The sequence below is a fragment of the Chanodichthys erythropterus genome, chromosome 1, assembly GCF_024489055.1.
Source record: "Chanodichthys erythropterus isolate Z2021 chromosome 1, ASM2448905v1, whole genome shotgun sequence".
In the NCBI taxonomy this organism is placed as follows: domain Eukaryota; kingdom Metazoa; phylum Chordata; class Actinopteri; order Cypriniformes; family Xenocyprididae; genus Chanodichthys; species Chanodichthys erythropterus.
The window spans coordinates 7,131,113-7,150,912 of record NC_090221.1 but is presented as its reverse complement, the minus strand read 5'-3'; the positions used below and the strand labels follow the sequence as shown (position 1 = coordinate 7,150,912).

At 37.5% G+C, this 19,800-nt stretch overlaps 1 protein-coding gene across 4 annotated transcripts in view; it reads right to left on the bottom strand.

Moving 5' to 3' along the window:
* Nucleotides 1–19,800, bottom strand: part of tenm2a (teneurin transmembrane protein 2a) — a 383,777-nt gene that overhangs the window by 236,865 nt on the left and 127,112 nt on the right. For 3 of the 4 annotated variants that reach the window (XM_067385867.1, XM_067385884.1, XM_067385894.1), the window contains one exon: nt 290–331. The exons of the other annotated variant lie outside the window; for it this stretch is intronic. In XM_067385867.1, the coding sequence (XP_067241968.1) occupies nt 290–331 (42 nt within the window). The remainder of the gene's footprint in view (nt 1–289; nt 332–19,800) is intronic. 4 annotated transcript variants of the gene reach the window in all.

Sequence of the window (19,800 nt, the reverse complement as noted above, 5' to 3'; positions counted from 1 at the left end):
CTTCACAGCGGTTGGGATCGATAGTGCTAAAATCAAGAGACCTTGATAGAGTTGCTTTATTCTTGACTATGTTGTGGGTGGACATAAAGCACAAATAAAACACTTTTGATTGTAGTTGTGCAAAGGTGATTATTCCCTTTAAAATTACATTTAGGTTGTGAGAACAGAAGACACTTACAACTACTAATATTACTACACAGCTAGACAATAACACTGAATATTCCTATGCTACTAGTAATGCTACAAACACATCTAGTACTCCTATCAGTCTAATCAGACTGTACTGTACCTGACATGAAGTAGCTCAGGAACGGGGAAAGATCCATGTACTCTGTGAGGGCAACAACACAAAATGCAACCTTTAGCCTAATACCTTATCTGCATCTAACCTGCAACATTCATTATATCTATATAACATCATGTTTACAGTATGTACTTTCATCTTAATGAACATTTCTTGCATCACCTCACTAACAGGTTTCCCTCTGTCTGTACAATGTTGTGCTTTTCAAATGTACTAAAACAATTAAAACAGGCTTGTATGTGACAATGACATTTTTGATGGAAAACTAAATGTTATTCCTAGGTTTGTGTTATGAGTACGTACAGTATATGTGACTGTTATTTTCGTCAGATAAGGCTCGTTAGATTTAGCTTTGAAGCAGACACTGAGGTAAAGAAGTAGTGTGTAATAGTGTGTTACATTTATTTTAATGAATGAGTGATATTATTTGCATTTATTTATGTATTACAGAGAGAGAGAGAGAGAGAGACAGAGAGACAGAGAGAGAGACAGAGAGATAGATAGAGATGTGTTTGTGAATTACCTGCATCTGTTCAGGCCAGGGTCTCCTACTCTTATGAAATGTATGAGTTTAATTACTTTAAACCCAGCAATGTTACCCCTCCTTGCTGAGAAATAAAATGTAGCGATTCAGTAGCGAAGCTATTTTAATTGCGGAGCAGCATTGATAAGTTTCTGTGGTTCTGAACGTTTGTGTGTAAGCAATCTCCGAGTGACGTATGCTTCTATGAAACAGGCTTGTTCGAGATGCGCAGACCGATCGGCATATGGCATCAAAGGACCGCGAGAGCGTTTGGGGAGCATACGACTCCTTGGCCTTGGCACACTTCATGAGTGCATGAAACAGTTGCTCATCCCATTTGTCATTTTAGATTTCAGAAAGGTGCTCGCGTGCGCCCCCTTTGTGGTTGATATGCGCCCTTCACACGCACTTCTGCGCCCTACTTGGAGCCCGCAGCGGCGTTATGTAGGAGGACCTTGAGTGTTTAGGGTGCCATTTGGGACAGGGTCTATGATATTGGCATTATTTTGACAATTAACCACATTTAATAGTTGTAGGTACCTTAAGCTGACTGTTTTTTTTTTTTTTTTTTTCACAGTAATAGTTTATTGTATCATTTGTGTATATATATATTTTTTATATTTAATATAAATGTATTTATATATTTATATTTAATATGTGTTTATATTAATTTTTTTAACAGCCCAAGCATACATACAGGCCTACAGAATGGTGTGTAAAAAAAACAAAATTATAAGAAAAAAAAAAAAAAAACTGTAAATAATAAATCAGCTCCATATCAGATTCCAAGTGATCAAGGACGTTCCATTAAAATCCATTTCAAGTGTTCTGGCAGTAGTGGGCACTCATGCAATGTAAGCAATGACGTAAATCCGAGTTAACGAGACAGAGGGAAGTTAGCGATGAAAATTTGCAAAGGAAGGGCATAAAAAATTTGGACTTAAACACAGCCCATGGTATAAATTTATCTTAAATGTATCACAAGCAACCAAATAAATAAATAAATAAATAAACAAATAAAATGTTTGTTTGGTTTTAAATTATAGGCCTATGACATTCACACATTTTATGTGTAACTTAAGTGTGACTTTTTTTCAGGTCCACTGCATATTTTAATGAGGAATAATATGTGTTATGGTGCTGAAATAAACGTTTATTAACTCATCTAAATAATAAGAAAAAAGTGCTAATATACAGACACATTCATCATCAGCAGGTGTGAATGCCTATTTAGTGAAATCAACTAATTATTTATTTCTCTTCAAAAGGAAGGAAGGGAGGTAGGAGGGAGAAAGAAAGAAAGAAAGAAAGAAAGAAAGAAAGAAAGAAAGAAAGAAAGAAAGAAAGAAAGAAAGAAAGAAAGAAAGAAAGAAAGAAAGAAAGAAAGAAAGAAAGAAAGAAAGAAAGAAAGAAAGAAAGAAAGAAAGATAATTATTCAAATGTATTATATAATTATATGACACTTTTGAAGAAGATTCCAGTCATATTTTCTTTCTGTTGTCCAGCTTAGAGGCAGTGCCATATGCATGAAGACACGTACTCGCATAATGTTTGTTGGAAATCTGCAGACTGTGAAAAAACAGGCCATCTTGCTCCCTTTTTATGTTTACAAATTTCTAGTACAGCCAGATGGAAAAATACCATAGTAAACCAAAAGAACAGGCATCTTTTTCTCAAACTGGGAACCATTCCCAGAGTGGGGACCGATCCCAAAAACACACTCAAAGCTTGTCAAAATCACAACTCCCAAAGGAGGTGGTCTTTCACAGCGAGAGGCTGCAAAAACAAACCCATCGTCCTCAAGACCTTATAATATCATCAAAACGTCCTAACATCAATATGCTCTTTTTAATGTGTGTGTGTGTGTGTGTGTGTGTGTGTTGTGTATGGTGGATGCAGTTCATTTTACAACAAGAGATTCTGTTATTTACTCACTTTTTTAATTACACACTTTTCATTACCTCTGATCATCTGGACTTTACTTTTGTCTTTATGTCTCTCATAAGCTCCTACAATTATGGATCATGCTTCTTTCTTCATTCCCACTTCTGCCAGTAACTGCGGTAAGAGCCACCACACTCCATATTCTCTTAACCTTTGGCTTTCTATTTCCTGTGCTCACTCTTTTCCTGACAGCGGTCCTCAAATAGTAGAACTCAATTCTTACATGTCATGCATTTGCTGACGTTACTAAACTGCTTCCTGCAGCTATCAAATACAATAGCCTGAGGGAGTAAAACAATTTTTCCCGGTTCCATAGTTATCTAAAACATCACAGTTTTTATAATTAATGGTTATTTACCAGCAACATTTTGGCACCATCTGAATATACTGTTGACAGGTCATATTTTTATAAGCTGTGTAAGAAGGCAAATGCATAAATGCAAATGCCTAATTTGAGTAGGCTGTATTAAAAAAAATCTATACAACCCACTAGACAAAAAAAGTACATTTTTGTGCAAATACACTGCAACCTGTGCACAAATCTGCAACAGTAGTTTGTTTGTTTGTTTTGTTTGTTTGTTTTTTTTAATGGTATTTTGTACACTGTAAATGAGATAAGATTTTTCATTTAATATCATTCTAAATTATGGGATTTTGTAAGATTTTTTAAATGTTTTTGAAAGAAGTCTCATGCTCACTAAGGCATTTATTTGACCAAAAATACTTAAAAATAATACTGTGAAATATTATTTAAAATAACTGTTTTCAATTTCATTTTAAATAGGAATTTTCAGCAGCCATAACTCCAGTCTTCATTTATTCTAATATGCTGATTTGTGGCTCAAGAAACATTTATTATTATTATCAATGTTAAAAACAGTTGTGCAGCTTACTATTGTCAGACTGTAGTAGCGATGATGAAGAATTAAACAAAAACAGTATCATAAATTCAACTGGCAACACAGAGGAAATCACAATAATAAGCAAAGCAAACAACCATGTAAAACACAGACAACATGGAACAATAAACAGAAGGAACTAAAGGTTTAAATACACACAGGGACTAATCAATATAACAGGGAACAGGTGCATAACTCAAATCAGAAACCATGGCAACTAACAATGAATGAGAACTCAGGAATAGGAAAATAACGAAAACCAAATCAAAACATAATAAAAATTTTATGTCGGGTCAGAGGTCATCCTTCCACCGGAACTTGACTATAGTTTATAAAGTTTTAAATATGGATATTTTTCTTAAAAAAAAAAAAAAAAAAAAAAAAAAGAAAAGAAAAAACATCAATTCGCTTCATATGAAATTGATTTATTCCTTTAAATCTTATGGATTACTTTTATGATGGATTATTATTTGAAATATAACATATTACATGTAACATTAAATGTCTTTACTGACACATTTTGATTGATTCAGTGCATCCTTGCTGAATAAAAGTATTAAATTCTTTCCAAAACAAACAAAAAAAAAAAAAAAAAAAAAAATGATGAAACTCTAAATGATCACCTGACTGCACATGATTCAAAACATACATGAAAACATCAGTGTAAATAATGCAATGAACAATAAAAACAGTCAGCAATGAGTTTTTCATTATGTGATTCATGCTAGGAAACAGTTCAGCATCCAACTTGGCAGAAATCACAAAATATAAAAGTGGGGTCTAAAAAAAGTCTGAGATCAGAAATGAAAATTCTAAAAAAAAAAAAAAATGTCATCAATACATATGTATTCATATTAAACTGTTAAAATACTTTTTTTCCATCTCTAATGTATACAATACATTAACAGATTATCATAATTGTAAGCTCTTAAATGCTGGCTATTCCAGCTTTATCTGTATATATGGAGCATAACATTCACCCTCTTTCATCAATATATTACTGTATGTGCATTTTTAAGCTACTCTACTGAATCTGTAAATAAATGTAAATATAAATGCAAATAAATAAAGTAAAAGCTGGTAGAGAAGGTAGTAGGCAGATCATTGTAGAGACAAAAGTGATACTTTATCAATGTCATTAACTGTGTGTGTGTGTCTCTGTGTGTGTGTGTGTGTGTGTGTGTGTGTGTGTGTGCATGCACTTCACACACGTACAGCTGATATGAAGCCATTTGCAGTTTGCAGTCATGGATGGTGATATTTAAATATCTGTCTATTGATGTAAAGTAACAGATCTATCTTTGTTTCTATATATGAAGACTTCAGATGCAAAAGCCTCTAAGTGCCGTCTGAAATTGTCTTCTAAAATGAGCATTTTTATCAAGATTGTATGTTTAGGTTTAGTAATTTCACTTTGATGTCAATTAATAGGTCATTTTCATTGCCATTAAAGTGAAATAACTGAACATAAACATACAAGCTTGATAAAAATGCTCATTTTATAAGAAAATTTCAGATGGCACTTAGAGGCTTTTGCATCTGAAGTCTTCATATCCATCCATCCATCCATCCATCCATCCATCCATCCATCCATCCATCCATCCATCCATCCATCCATCCATCCATCCATCCATCCATAACTTCTCAGAAATTACTTTCTGTAACCCTACCAACATCTTTCACCTCATTTCCCATTCCACTTTAGAAGCTGGTGCCAAATTAGTCCAACATGTAAAAGTGTTATTTTAAATTTAAATTAAGTTCAAAACTTCAAATTTTAGTGATTCTGGAGACTATAGGGGAGTTGCAGTGGATTTTAAAAATGGGCTTTTAGAGACTCTAATCTAACATACAGTGCTTGTGTCCTGGCTGGAGGTGTGTCACAGCTTATGTTTTTTAGCGTTAAAGCCTTTTACAGGTGCCCGAACACACACTGAGGTAATTTATGGGCCTTACACCCCCTGACTCAAATTCCATTTTTCCCAAAGAGTGGAAATTGTCCTCTGGTCATTATGCTTCATCAAACCCATGAAAGAAGCATGACTTTCCTGAGAGAGAGGGCTGATTGGCCATTTGAGTAATATAAAAAGACCTCCGTTTTAGCAGGGAGAAGGATGTGATTTCTGCGTCCAGATCGGCATGCCTCTCTGCGGTCTCTCTATAACCCCCCACACCACACTACTGATGATGGCAGGTAATTGACATGTTCCAGAGAGCGTCTTTGTGCTGCATGTTTGTTCATGTTCTGTGGGCTGATGGTTATTATTGTAACTGAAGGCATGCACTGAGGAAATGGAGCTCTGCGGGAACCTGTGAGAGTAGGTGAGCGCTGACTGATTCTTATTTAAATCTGCCACTTGACCAATTCAAACTTTCACTCTTTTAAAAGAAACTTTGGGAAGAGTTATGCATGGTGTACACTATTTTTAAGTTGTCACGCCTACCTAAAATATGTAGGAGAAATGACGTACAGTCAATTCAAGACATTTTTTTTTTTTTTTTGGACACTTTAATGAATAATTGTCACTGTGTTAGAATATCAAACCAAGTGACATTTATTTAAATAAATTTCACAAAAAGATGTTTACTAAATGCTATTGCAAAAAAAGTAAAGTGAATTCGGATATTAATACTTTTTAAAGTGTGGATTAGGTATCCAAATATTACAGCTACTGTACTGCATATGCTGTAAATTTCATTTTTTGTGTTTGTTTGTTTGTTTGTTTTTTGTAGAATGCACAGTAGAAACTGCAAGATTAGGAGTGAGAAGAGATGAAACTACAGGGCTAATACAAAGAATATGAGGATAAAAAAAATATATATGAAGAAAAGTAGTGTAGAGAAAGGACACAAATCAAGGTCAGCCTGCTGTGTTCTAGGCTAGGTATGCTATGAGGTGGATCGTGAGATTGTGGTGCCATTAATGAAATGACAAAGCTGGCTCGGCATCCCTCTTGATATCTACACCCAGATCCACTCGCTTTCTCAGCTCGCGCACACGCGCACACACACACATACACAACGACACCTTCAATCAATCAGCACCCGTTCAGTTTTACCTCTTATTCAACACTCAATGTATTTGTGCTCTCCAAGCAACTTGTTAATGTAGTGCTCTATAATTATATTGCTATGGAGACGCAGTTGGGTTCTCCATCATTTGCCCGTGACTACTACACCTACATTTGACAGAGATACAGATTTCCCATAATTGACTGATGGCACACTGCATTCCATGGGAAATCAGCTACTACCGCAGTTACACAATGTTGAGGGTAATGCAAGTAACACGTGTTAAGCTCATTTTTAAATTACAAACATAATTCATACTCAAGTTTTTCATTTATATATACAGTGCTTATAGAAAATCATCATACCCCTTTGAAATAGTTACTTTATTTGTAGTACAGCCTGAAATAAAAAACAAAACAAAAACAAAAACAAACAAACAAACAAAAAACTTTTTCTGCTTTATTTAGAAATGTTCTGTAAATTAATAATTTAAATAATAATAATAATAATAATAATAAACTAGAATAACAGGGTTGGAAAGTCATCAGTCCCCTGATTTAATACATTGTAGAGCCACCTTTTACTCTAATTACAGCCATTAATCTTTTTTGGATATGTCTGCACTAGCTTTACACACCTAGATTGGGGAATATTTGCCCAATCTTCCTTGCAGAATTAGAAGTTCAGTCAAATGTCAATGGACTGCTCTCTTCAAGTCCATCCACAGATTTTCTATCGTATTTAAGTCAGGACTTTGACTTGGCCACTCAAGGGCATTTACCTTCCTATCCTTAAGCCATTGTGTTGTTCTTTTGGCAGTATGTTTAGGATCATTGTCATGTTGGAAGATAAACGACCTGCCCATCTTCAGCAGTCTAGCAGAGGGACGCAAGTTTTCCTCAAGAATCTGGATATACTTTGTAACACCCCTGTGCTGTGTTTGCTTTTCAGCTTTTGGAGTTCAAACCAAAAAGGTCAATTTTTGGTCTCATTAGACCATAACACCTTTTACCAGATGCCATCAGAATCTTCTAGGTGTGTTTTTGCATAGCGCAAATGAGACTGAGTGTGGCACTTTATCAGGAAAGGCTTCCTTTTTGCCACCTTGCCATACAGGCCAGCTTTGTGTAAAGCTTGTGAGATAGTTGTCACATGCACAGACCGACCAGTCCCAGCCATAAAGCCTTGTAAGTCCTTCAAAGTTGCCTTTGGCCTGTTGGTAGCTTCTGTGATCAATGTCCTCCTGGCTCGGTCATCCAGTTTGGACGGACAGCCTGATCTAGGCAATGTCTTGTTGGTGCCATACGCTCTCCACTTCTTGAGCAGTACTCAGAGGGATAACTACAGCCTTCAAAAAGTTTTAGTAGCAGCCTCCTAACTTGTGTCTTTCTACAACTTTATCCCAGAGGCCTTTTGAAAGCACATTACCAACCATTCTTTGCAGTACCATGCACTACTGACAGTGGAATCTTCAAGAAACAGCTGGTTTTATTCTGAAGTAATCAAAACTCAATCACACTAGTGCTTTCTAAACTAGTGGTGAAAAAAGTAACGAAAAAGTAACTGGACACGTGTTCAGTATAAAATGTCAAGATGCAACAAGACTGGTTATTTTTACAAGGAGTTGGGCAATATTTTAACACCTTACTGTAAAAATAACGTCTCCCAACACTGTAGATACTGAGCAGAAACTGCCGCTTCGCCTTGGCTGAACGTGTGAGGATCACATCAAGCAGACTGTCTGATTCAGAGCCTCCTACCTGTCCCTGTGACATCAGATCCTGCGTGGGGCGTGCTGGCACCGTAGGTGGTATGCTATCATCGGTGGTCTCAGAAGGGCAGGGTGTTAATTGAGAGGGTTTACGCTCAGCAGTGGGTGTCCAGTGAGTTTTCGCAGAATACTTGTTCCCAGGATGCATAGCACATCATTAGGGCTCCCATTAATGTTGGGACATAGAGTTAACAGCTAAGCAAGAACAGGGCCCTCAGTGTCAAACGCCCTGCCCCATGTGAGCCACCTGCGCCACACAGCCACTCAACACCTTTTAATTGGGCAGCAGAAATAGATCTGACCCCACGGGGAGCCATTTTGCCTCTCATAAACCACCTGACATAAGCCCTTGATATTAACACCATCACATACGCTGCAAAAGGCTTCACCGCTAACATGTTTGAAGACCCGAAGGAAGCAGATCTAAAGCCTTGGGGAGTGCTAAGAGGGTGAGTATATTTTTTTGGTAGTTTGATAACGTTCCAAGTTGGGGTCCCAATTGTGGCATCTGGTTAACAGTTTATAAATTTGTCGTGACAACTTTATCGAAACATCTGTCTGCATTTGGCACTCCATTACACTTGTATAATGGCTTGGGTTGTGTTTACTAATCAAACCAGAGAGCTCCAAAACGTATTTCTAATTTATGAGACCTTCAGTGTTTCTCATTACAACACAAGCTCGCTGCTCATTACATAAAGTGTCATTTTAACCTCTGAAAAAAAAAAAAAAGCATGAGAAATGACTGAATGTTTTAGAGTCTTGAGGCGCTGTGTAAAATGCTGTATGAGGCTGGATTTGACAAAGTATTAAATACCCTGCGCTCAGCAGTGTAGTACTATAATTGAACCCAAGGGCAGAAGTGCCCCAAATCGCAGCCACTTAGCCACGCAATACTGTACCAAATATTTAATAATTAAAAGAATCATTCCTACGGAGGGATAAAACAACAGCCTGAGAGATACAGGGAATGACATCTGCAATTAGGCAGAGCTTAGCAGGCTTGTGTCAGGAAAGGTGACAGAGCTGTCTAAACTGTAAGTTTAATCGGCATATCATGAGTGCTATTAAGTGCCAACTGATGGCCTTTAGAGATGAGACTGGCCACTGAGTCTTTTATTTTTGGATATAGTGCCCCGGTTCCGAGGTAAGCTCTTTCATTAGATGTTTCAGCCACCCATTGCGGCTACAATGATTTACCATGAACAAAGTGTGTTCTGAGGTACAACTTGAAAGGTTCTGCCTTTCAAGGATTAGTTCACTTAATTTACTCACCCCCATGTCATCCAAGATGTTTATGTCTTTCTTTCTTCAATTGAAAAGAAATTAAGGTTTTTGAGGAAAACATTCCAGGATTTTTCTCCATATAGTGGATTTCAACAGTTACCAATGTGTTAAAGGTCCAAACTTCAGTTTCAGTGCAGCTTCAAAGGCCTCTACACGATTCCAGCCGAGGAATAAGGGTCTTGTCTAGTGAAATGATCGGTCATTTTCTAATTGTTTTTAAATATACTTTTTAACCACAAATGCTCACCTCGCTCTGCGATGTGCCACGCATTACTTATGTTATGTTTTATCTGTTTTTTGATTTAGTCTTTGCACATTCGCTTCGTAAATACTGGATTGGTACGTCCACCTATGACCTGTCTAACGTGATTACATAATGTGTAGCGCATCGCAGAGCAATGCAAGACGAGAATTTGTGGTAAAAAAGTTTTTTTTTTTTTTTTTTTTTTTTTTTTTTTAAATGACCAATCATTTCACTAGACAAGACCCTTATTCCTCAGCTGGTATCTTGTAGAGCTCCTTGAAGCTGCACTGAAAGTGCAATTTGGACCTTCAACCCATTGGTAACTGTTGAAGTCCACTATATGGAAAAAAATCCTGGAATGTTTTCCTCAAAAACCTTATTTTTTTTTGACTGAAGAAAGACATAAACATCTTGGATGACATGGGGGTGTGTAAATTATCAGGAAATTTGAATTCTGAAGTGAACTAATCCTTTAAAACTGTAGATATAGAACTGTAGTTTGTTTGTGGTTGCCATGGAATGTATTAGCTTTGATATAGAACTTGCATTCAGAGGTGTTTACTGCAGCTTTGAATTATCCAATCAGAATTTAAAACCATCATATTTATTTTAAGTCAATGTAACTGTTTTAAGTATATCTTTATAAAATGGCCCCATGCTAATCCTGTAAGCTATTCTAATGTTAAACTGTGGGGTACCACACTTTTCACAGTAAAGAAAACTACTAATAATAATATTTTTTTTATTAGTAGTAGTAGTTATTAGTATTATTAGAAGTATTATTAGTCTTAGTTGCAGCTGTTGAGTCTAAAGAAAAACAAAAGGAATAGATAAGGGAAACAATATTATTATTATTATATTTTGACTAAACAGCAGGTCATGCACATATATGTACATAAAACAATAATTCAGCCCTCAGGGGAAGATAACAATGAGATAATGTTGGCTGTGATCTTAATGTGCATTTGCCTTGAGAGATTCCAGAACAGATTAAAGGCTTTCAGCAAGAATATGCCATATTAAATTCTTAAAAGATTAAGCCACATCATGTTAATGCAATTACTGTGAGGCTGCCTGTATACACAAGAAAGAAAGAAAGAAAGAAAGAAAGAAAGAAAGAAAGAAAGAAAGAAAGAAAGAAAGAAAGAAAGAAAGAAAGAAAGAAAGAAAGAAAGAAAGAAAGAAAGAAAGAAAGAAAGAAAAAGAAATGCTGGATTAATCTGTCCAGAATATTTTTCGTCTGTTTGGGTGTGATCTCCTGCTGCTCGAGTTTTTCACAAAAAGCGTGTTTTTCCTTGCCTATCACTCAATATGTGTCACACTCAGATACAAAAATAATGTGTCAAATATGTATCATATGCTTCAATGAGTTAATAAACTCAGACTACAGAATGGTTTCAAATGATCTTCAGCTCAATCTATTGAACTGGCACCAGTCAGACAGAATAACTTAAACTATATTTTGTGCATGACATATTTCTCATGTTGCAAGCTACTAATTGCGTGACAGAGCTGCCATACCAAGGTTGTTAATTATATTATATTTATGATATTTTCATGAATATGTGGTGTTCAGATTTATAAATAAGGGACATATTGAGGTATAGTCTGAGGATACATTATTTTAAGGAGTGGTGAGGCAGAATGCAACACTATCATTTTGATAAATAAAGAGATAAATCAATTGAAATGGTATATACTGTATGTGCTAAAACATAATCTCTCAAATCTAGTGATAATGTCTGATTAACTTTAAAATGTCGAAATGTAAATGGTGCTATTTGAAAATAAAATAATAATAAAACAAAGTCCAAAGAATAAATGTTTGAGCATTTTCCTGAAGTTATTGGGGTTAATTAAATGCCCAAGGTATAAAAATCTTTGCCTTGAAATGAACCGCTTTGCTTGTATGGTTTGACAAGCAGACTAGTTACAGACAGAGGAGCGTCTGGAAGCTTCAGGGACACTTGAAACCAATTCCCAAGCCATCAATAAGCAAACAAGAAAACTCTCAGCTGTCTCAAGGTTGATGTGAAAAGAGTTTCAGGGTGTTTGGGAGAGTGGACGAGGCTACAGGGCAATGAGAAATAGAATGTGACGAGGACAGAGGAAGACAGAAAGACAGAGAGGGAGAGACTGCATTTAATCTCAGAGTCTTTTATTTTTAATACCCGCCAGGTTCTTTTGTTCTCCCTTTGATCTTTTCCTGCCCAGATTTATTGCGATACACCAACAAAGCACAGAATCAACAAAATAAAATAATCAATGAAATGTGTGACTTGACAGCTAATTCCACATCAAAACAGCAGCTGTAGGGTGAGGAGAGGGGACGAAGTGGGAAAGAACGAGGCTGAGAAAGGTCGAGTACAATGTCATAAGCACACTGCTGAGGGACTCCTAAACAGAAGATGACTAGCTTGTTCTTGCTTCTCTCTGAATTCTATGCACAAGCTATCAGCTTGTTTTAGTTAGCTCATAAAGTAGGAATTAAGGGTTAGGCAGGGTGCTGTTGTCCTCTGAAATCCAAAATAAAGCCTGTGTAGTTTGGAACAAGAACCAACACGCAAATCTAGGATCAAACCGGATCCAAACAAACACCCCTAAGGGACCGCTAAAGCCCCTGATATGAAACTCATTAGTTCCGCAACTAATTGTCATTCTGTGTGATGATTGTCTATAAAAACCCAAATGCACATTATGCACAATTTTAGTACTATTATTTTTATATAGTTAATTAGACTCATTTAACAAGTTAAAGGGTTAGTTCAACCAAAAAAAATGAAAATTATGCCATTAATTACTCACCCTCATATCATTCCAAACCATAAGACTTTCATTCATCTTTGGAACACAAATGAAGATATTTTTGATGAAATCTGAGAGCTTTCTGTCCCTCCATAGACAACTAGGCAACTACCAGTTTGACACTCCAAAAAGTTCATAAAGAGATTGCAAAACTAATCCATATGAATTAAGCATTTTTTTTCCCCAAATTTTCTGAACTCGATCGCTTTATATGATGAACAGATTTAATTTAGGCTTTTATTCACATATAAACATTCATCAATTCACACATCAGTTGTGGTAAACGGAAGGTCAAGCATGTTTGCTTGACATGCAAGAACCAATGAGGTTCATTCTCGTGTGTTACACAGCGTGTTTGAGCTTCCGGAAGAGGTTTGTTCTTGTATGTCATTCAGGTCTGGTTGAGCTTCTATTTATGTTCGCTGAGCAATGTTTATATGTGAATAAAAGCCTAAATTAAATCTGTTCATCATATAAAGCGATCACGTCTCTTCAGAAAATCTAGACTAAACCACTCAATTCATATGGATTAGTTTTGGATTAGTATCTCTTTATGAGACTTTTTGAAGCGTCAAAGTTTCAGTTGCGTAGCTGTCTATAGAGGAAAGCTCCGAGATTTCATCAAAAAGATCTTTATTTGCATTCCGAATGCTTACAGCAATGAAAAGAAAAGCTTGCTGCAGTCGATGTTGTTGCAGGACAGGCCGTGAGTATAGCATCTCTACTGAAGGCCTGTGCAGACACAGATGTGCCTCTGTAGACACAGATGTGCCCCTGCAGGGGTGCGAAGACGTAGAGGGCCGGAGAGTGATGGAACATTCGATCTACTGCCCTACTGCTCGCAGCTGGACCATACGCTTGAGAGCCACCAGTGAGCTAAAGAGCCCAGCTCAGTATTCATTTTCACCTAAGAGGGACCAGTACTGAGATGTCTAACACATCTGTTTATAGACATAAGTGGCCAGATCAATTACAATCAAAGTAGGAGATGCTAGGATGCTACCTCACCTCATCAATTCAATACAATGTAATTTACGACCATTTGGCTGATTCAGTTCAATTCTCCACTGTTCTGGCTAAAATGGCACTGCTAACAACTAATTATGAATTACTTAAAGGGATAGTTCACCCAAAAATGACAATTCTGTCATTTTTTTCCTCACCCTCATGTTGTTCAAAACTTTGCCTCTCTTCTTATGCATCCAGAACTCATGTTTTGTCCAAACCGAAACTGAAAATCTTTCATGTTCCACAGAACAAATTAAGTCATGCAGGTTTGCAATGAATGACATGAGGGTCAGTAAATGAGTAAAAGATTATCCCTTTAATTGTAATGCAAAAATGGACAAATGGATATCTGTGCATGCAATTTGTATATTTTTGAGTAAAATAATTATTTTAATGTTAAAGTTAATGATTATTCCTGGCGTAATGTAAATAAACATATTAAGGATATCTTAAAGGATGTTTAAAGGGGACCTATAATGCCACTTTTACGAGATATAGAAGTCTCTGGTGTCCCCGGAATATGTCTGTGAAGTTTCAGCTCAAAATACTCCACAGATCATTTATTATAGCTTGTCAAATTTGCCCCTTTTGGATGTGAGCAAAAACACACAGTTTTTCTGTGTGTCCCTTTAAATGCAAATGAGCTGCCGCTCCCTGCTCGCTTTTTAAAAGAGGGCGGAGATTTAACAGCTTGTGCTTTGATTGCTCAACAACAACAAAGCTGGAGAATCTCACATAGCTAAAATGACGAATGTCAGTAATGGTGTTCAGCCTTACATTGTTCAAACTGGAGTCGGACACTGATGAAGAGATACATCTTTTAGAATGCAACCTGGTGCTTCTTAGCAGTTAGTGGATACATTTATGTAGTTCCTGTGGGGTTGATTCAACTCATCGACTAGCATGTGCCATCATGCTAATCTTTTGTACAAATCCAGTGTTGAATTTACACTCGTTTGTGAAGCAGTCGAGCATAAAACGACAGCATTGCAATGACACTCTACTACAACAACTCTTCCTCTTCTCTAAAGCAGCCCAACATGGCCTCACCCCCTTTGTTGTGTGATCCCGGGGGCAGGGTTTATGTCAATGTTAGGGTTAGTGATGCCACCAACACAGGAAGAAGCTCATTGTAGTCCCTACCAGCCGTTTATTGTAGTCCTTAAACAGTGAATTCTTTAAAAGAAAATATCTCCCTTTTCATTGAGCTTTGAGCGTCGTAACTTTGCAGATGTTGTTTATGCTCAAACAGCAACATTACACACTAACTAAAGTTAAAAAAGTGAAATCATAATTAGGGTTTGGTATCGAGAACCGATTCCATTTTAGAACCGGTTCCAAATTTCAAAGAGCCGGGTATTCAATACAATTTACGCATTTCGATTCTGTTTATCGATTCCTGACTTTTTTTCAGTCATTCTCGCATGGTGAACAACAGTGAGCATTTTACAGTTGTATCTGTCTGCTAGGACCTGTGACAATGACCTCATCTCATCACGCACATACGCAGTTCATTACAATCGGCACTGACTTTTGCTTCAACACGGCATTAATCTGAAGGAATGCACCGTGTTTGGGGCCGTTCACATCTTGCGTCTAAAAACGTTCTCCTCCAAAGCGCTTTCGCTCCTGTGGCGTCTGCCGTTGCTATACAACCACGAACTGTGCTCTTCAAGATGACGAGGAAGTATCAGCAAAGGATTAATTGATTTCTAGCCCTTGCATTAACTTTACTAGATATATTTATGGAGTTGTTACGGAAAGGCCGATTGGTTGGTTCTTGTCACATGACCTGCGGTGCGCTTGAGGCATTCTGAAAATCATATAGGCGCACCTGGAAACATTTGGAAACAGTTACAGCCTACTGGTTATTGCCTAAATGTGGCAAGAATAAAAGGTAAAAACATTATTCTTGAAGCATTTGCTCTTTTTTTCTCTCCATAAAAAAATATTTGAATCAGAATCAAGAATCGATAAGAACCGGATTCGATAAGCAAAACCGGAATCGGAATCGTTAAAATTAAAATGATACCCAACCCTAATCATAATCAACCACCCTTTTAAAGAAATAAATAAAAAGAAAGCAAGATCCATCATTATTCTTCAACAAAATGACAACTTGTTCAATTGACTATATAAAGAAGAAACTAGGAATGCACTTATATTGAAATTTAAAAATAGACATAAAAGTATTAAAATGGCTGATACTTCTGATAGATACTCATTTTCAGATTTGCTAAAGATTAAATTTTACATGATGATGATTATTATTATTATTATTATTAAAAATTGCCTGGGAGTGCATATTAGATGACAGCTAAATGTAAAGATGTAAACTGGAAAAGAGCATGTCCAATTAAACAGACAAACAAACAGGCCAATAGCTGTAATAGTATCATGCATTCCTAAAAGATACAAAAATATATAGTACTGTATATACAAAAAAAAAGTACTGCTTTAAGTACATTTTCTGAATGACAATCCTGACCTGTGAGCATGTCCTCATATCCCACACAGCAAAGAGACTTAAAGTGTGGAGCATTAAGAACCAAATCTGCACTCAGCATGACTCTGAGGAGCATTAGGAGCATGCCGTGTCCACAAACACGAAATGGAGTTGGAGTGAAAGGTTGGACTGTTCATTCGGACAGAAAATAGCTCTCTCAAAAAAGTTGAAAAGTAATATTCCGCTTCCTCTCTGCGCAACCGTTTATGTGGGCCGTGATGACTATGTGAGTGAGCGGGAGAGAGGAGCGTAATTTGGCAGTGCCCTTTGAGTGCTGTTACATATGGCCCTTGCACACTGTTAGTCTCCCGTGGCAACACTTCCCACGGATGCATCTGCAGTCAGTGAGCCGTTACCGCCTCAAGTAGCATCAATCCTACGGCCACCAACTCTCTGCTTCTCCACAGCCGCTGCGCTTGTCAGTCTGTCTATCTGTCCTCCCTCAATCCAGTTCTCTAAACCTACCTATAACTCTTGCTCACTGTCGCTGTCACCACACATCCCCCGAGGGAACACAGGCCATTCCACCGCGGGCCACGTGAGCTATGGGGATCTGTTGTCAGTGGCTAAGTGCTGTGGCAGGAAACAGTTGAATAGAAGGAGAGAAAAGAGGCTGCAATCTCTCCAGCGGGTTTGTCTTCCTCTTTCGCTCTTTCGAAATCACGGTCTGGCGCTGATCAATGACATCGAGTTGAAATCCATTTCAGTGCAATCAATGCGGCACCAGCCGGAGCTCACGCAGAGGACGGCTCGCAGGCCTGACCCTGCCTTTTTTAAAGATGACCTCCGCTCCGGATCCGCGGCAGCCTGCTCATTATGACGGTACAGCATTTAGACAGTACGCGCTCTCTCTCTTCCTGTTCTTCCTCTACTGCTTCCTTTTCTAGCCTGCCTCAGTTGAAGCGGCTGACTTTTCTTATTAGCATCATCAAAGACATTCAAAAAGGGATGTAAAACACAAAGATTAAACAAAGGGTACCATATCTGAACCAATCAATCGAGTTTGAGCAAGCAAGCCAGTCACCTTCAATTTGGATCAGCACCGATCAAAAGTCTCCTGTTATTTTAGCGTGCATCTGCAGTTTGGCACTGTGCCGAACATCCCTGCAAAGAGTCAGCAACAAGTCTACAGCCTGAGGCATGAAGTGGGTCGACCAGCGAAAGCTATAAGATGGCTAAGGCTGAACAGGTAATGGCAGATCAGTGGCAGCAGGCCGGGAACGTCTGCTGGGAATAGGTGACACATTTGAAGCAGCAGGGGGCGGACATGAAGGGACTTCCTGTAATACAAGTAACCGCTCTGAGATCGAGTTGCACTTCTCTCCAGCAGCATGCGTAAACACAGAGCAGGAGGATTAGTTACCATGGCCTGCAACAGAATACACTGTTCTGCTTTTATGTTTCATACCTTCTCTGTACAACATGCGTCATGTAGAAGCACAGATGCATTTACACTGCAAGTCTTAAAGGGTTAGTTCACTGTAAAGTAAATTCTGTCATCATTTACTCACCCTCAAGTAGTTCCAAACCTGTATGATTGTCTTTGTTTTGCTGTACACAAAGGAAAATATTTGGAAGAATGTCTGTAATTAAACAGATCTCGCCCCCCACTACCATAGTAGGAAAAATAAATACTATGGTAGTCAATGGGAGGCGAGATCTTATCGCACGATACGAAAAATTACATTGAACTTGATTATCGCTTAAACGTGATTCTTAGTGAGATTATGAAATCGCAAAGGCTGCAATTATTTTTTATGCGCAGCTTGTCAATGAAGTATGGCTCCAAATGCTAATCCATCTGAAAGCACAGAGTTTGAGTCGCTTATAATGTACATCTGAAAAAGCAACACGTGTCAAACATCTTTCTAGACATGAGAAGCATTTATTAACATCTTGTCCAACAAAAGACAACATGTTTTAACTCCAAACTCACTTTCGACAGTTGAGCATTCCTCTGTGAGATGATGTGGCTTCTTACACAGAATAAGACAGTCATGTGTTTATTAGTCATGTTTAATTAATCAAAGTGTTTCAATCTTCTGTTTATTCAGCTACAGCGATATGACGCATGTTATCTTCTTCTGCAGCAGGGCATATTTGGAGTTTCTGCGCAAGAGCGCCCTCTGGCTTTCAGATGGAGAAGCATTTACTACTAATCACAGAGCCGTACAGCTCTGACAAGCTGTGAGTAAAATAATCACAGCCTTTGCCAAATCGTGCGATTTTTTAGCGATAAATCCGCAGCCCTACTTCCAAATATCTTCCCTAAACAAAGAAATTTATACAGGTTTGGAACTACTTGAGGGTGAGTAAACAATGACAGAATTTTCATTTTTGGGTGAACTATGCCTTTATTGCAAAGATCCGATCTTTTGAACATATTCGACTTTTTGGCCCGCCTGTTTACATTAATTCTGTTTATATTAATTCCCACCCAAAATGATTGTTGGTGATCGCTTTACTACACACAATCGTAGACTCTCGGTTTTGAATGGCCGTGCTATTAAAATCATGTATATATTCCACGTCGAGTGGCCATAATTATTGGCCAACATGGATAAGTTAATAGCTGTTATAGATACTTTGCAGCACGAAATCTGACTGAATGGATATAGACCGAAAAAAGGTCATTTTTGTTTGTTATTTTATCTACGACTCATTAGTTCTACAGTTCTGAAGTGAAAAAGTAAGGGAAAGAGTGTGCAAGAATATGAAGCTGGAAAGTTATCACCTCGTTGCTGAGAAATATAATGTTTTCAGTAGTGAAGCTTATTTATAAAATTCACCAGGCAGCGGTTGAAAACTAGCTGCTGAATGTGTATGCGTGCACAATTTCTTTCCTACAGGAAAAGATATCTGGATATACAGACATATAAAGTTCCCACCCACCTCAATAAAAAAGCTGCGAGTTTTAGTGCGAGCGCATACATCACGTCTGCTTCATAATACAACATTACAATGATATCTTTTTTTTTTTTTTTTTTATAGGCAAACATATTGCCCTCGCCTTGTGGTGGCTTTGAATTCCAAGGGGAATCAGATATGTGCGTTTAGATGTAGGTCGGATGTCCACATATCGGATATGTATCGGATTTAAAACCGCATTTGAAAGTGGCTCAGATCGGATTAAAAAAAAAAATCGGATCTTGTGTGGATTTTTGTTTAAATGTGTGCAACAACAAATTCCAAACTGTTTCAGATGTGAGCAAAACATCAGATTTTTTGTGCCAGTGTAAACGCAGCCAACGTGATTTTGTTTTTGTTGATCCAAAATTTTCTAACTAAACTATTATCACCTTAAAATTTTTCTTGCCATACTATTTAAAAAAAGAGGGGAATGAAGTCCCTAGTTAGGTGAGAGAGTCTAAAGGGAATTCTGATCTGATGTCAATTTAAATTGCTCATTGATACATCTAAATTTGTTCTTACACCATGTCTTATCCAGACTCGATGTGAAGCTGGAACATGGGATAAAAGGTATCTTTTCCACATTA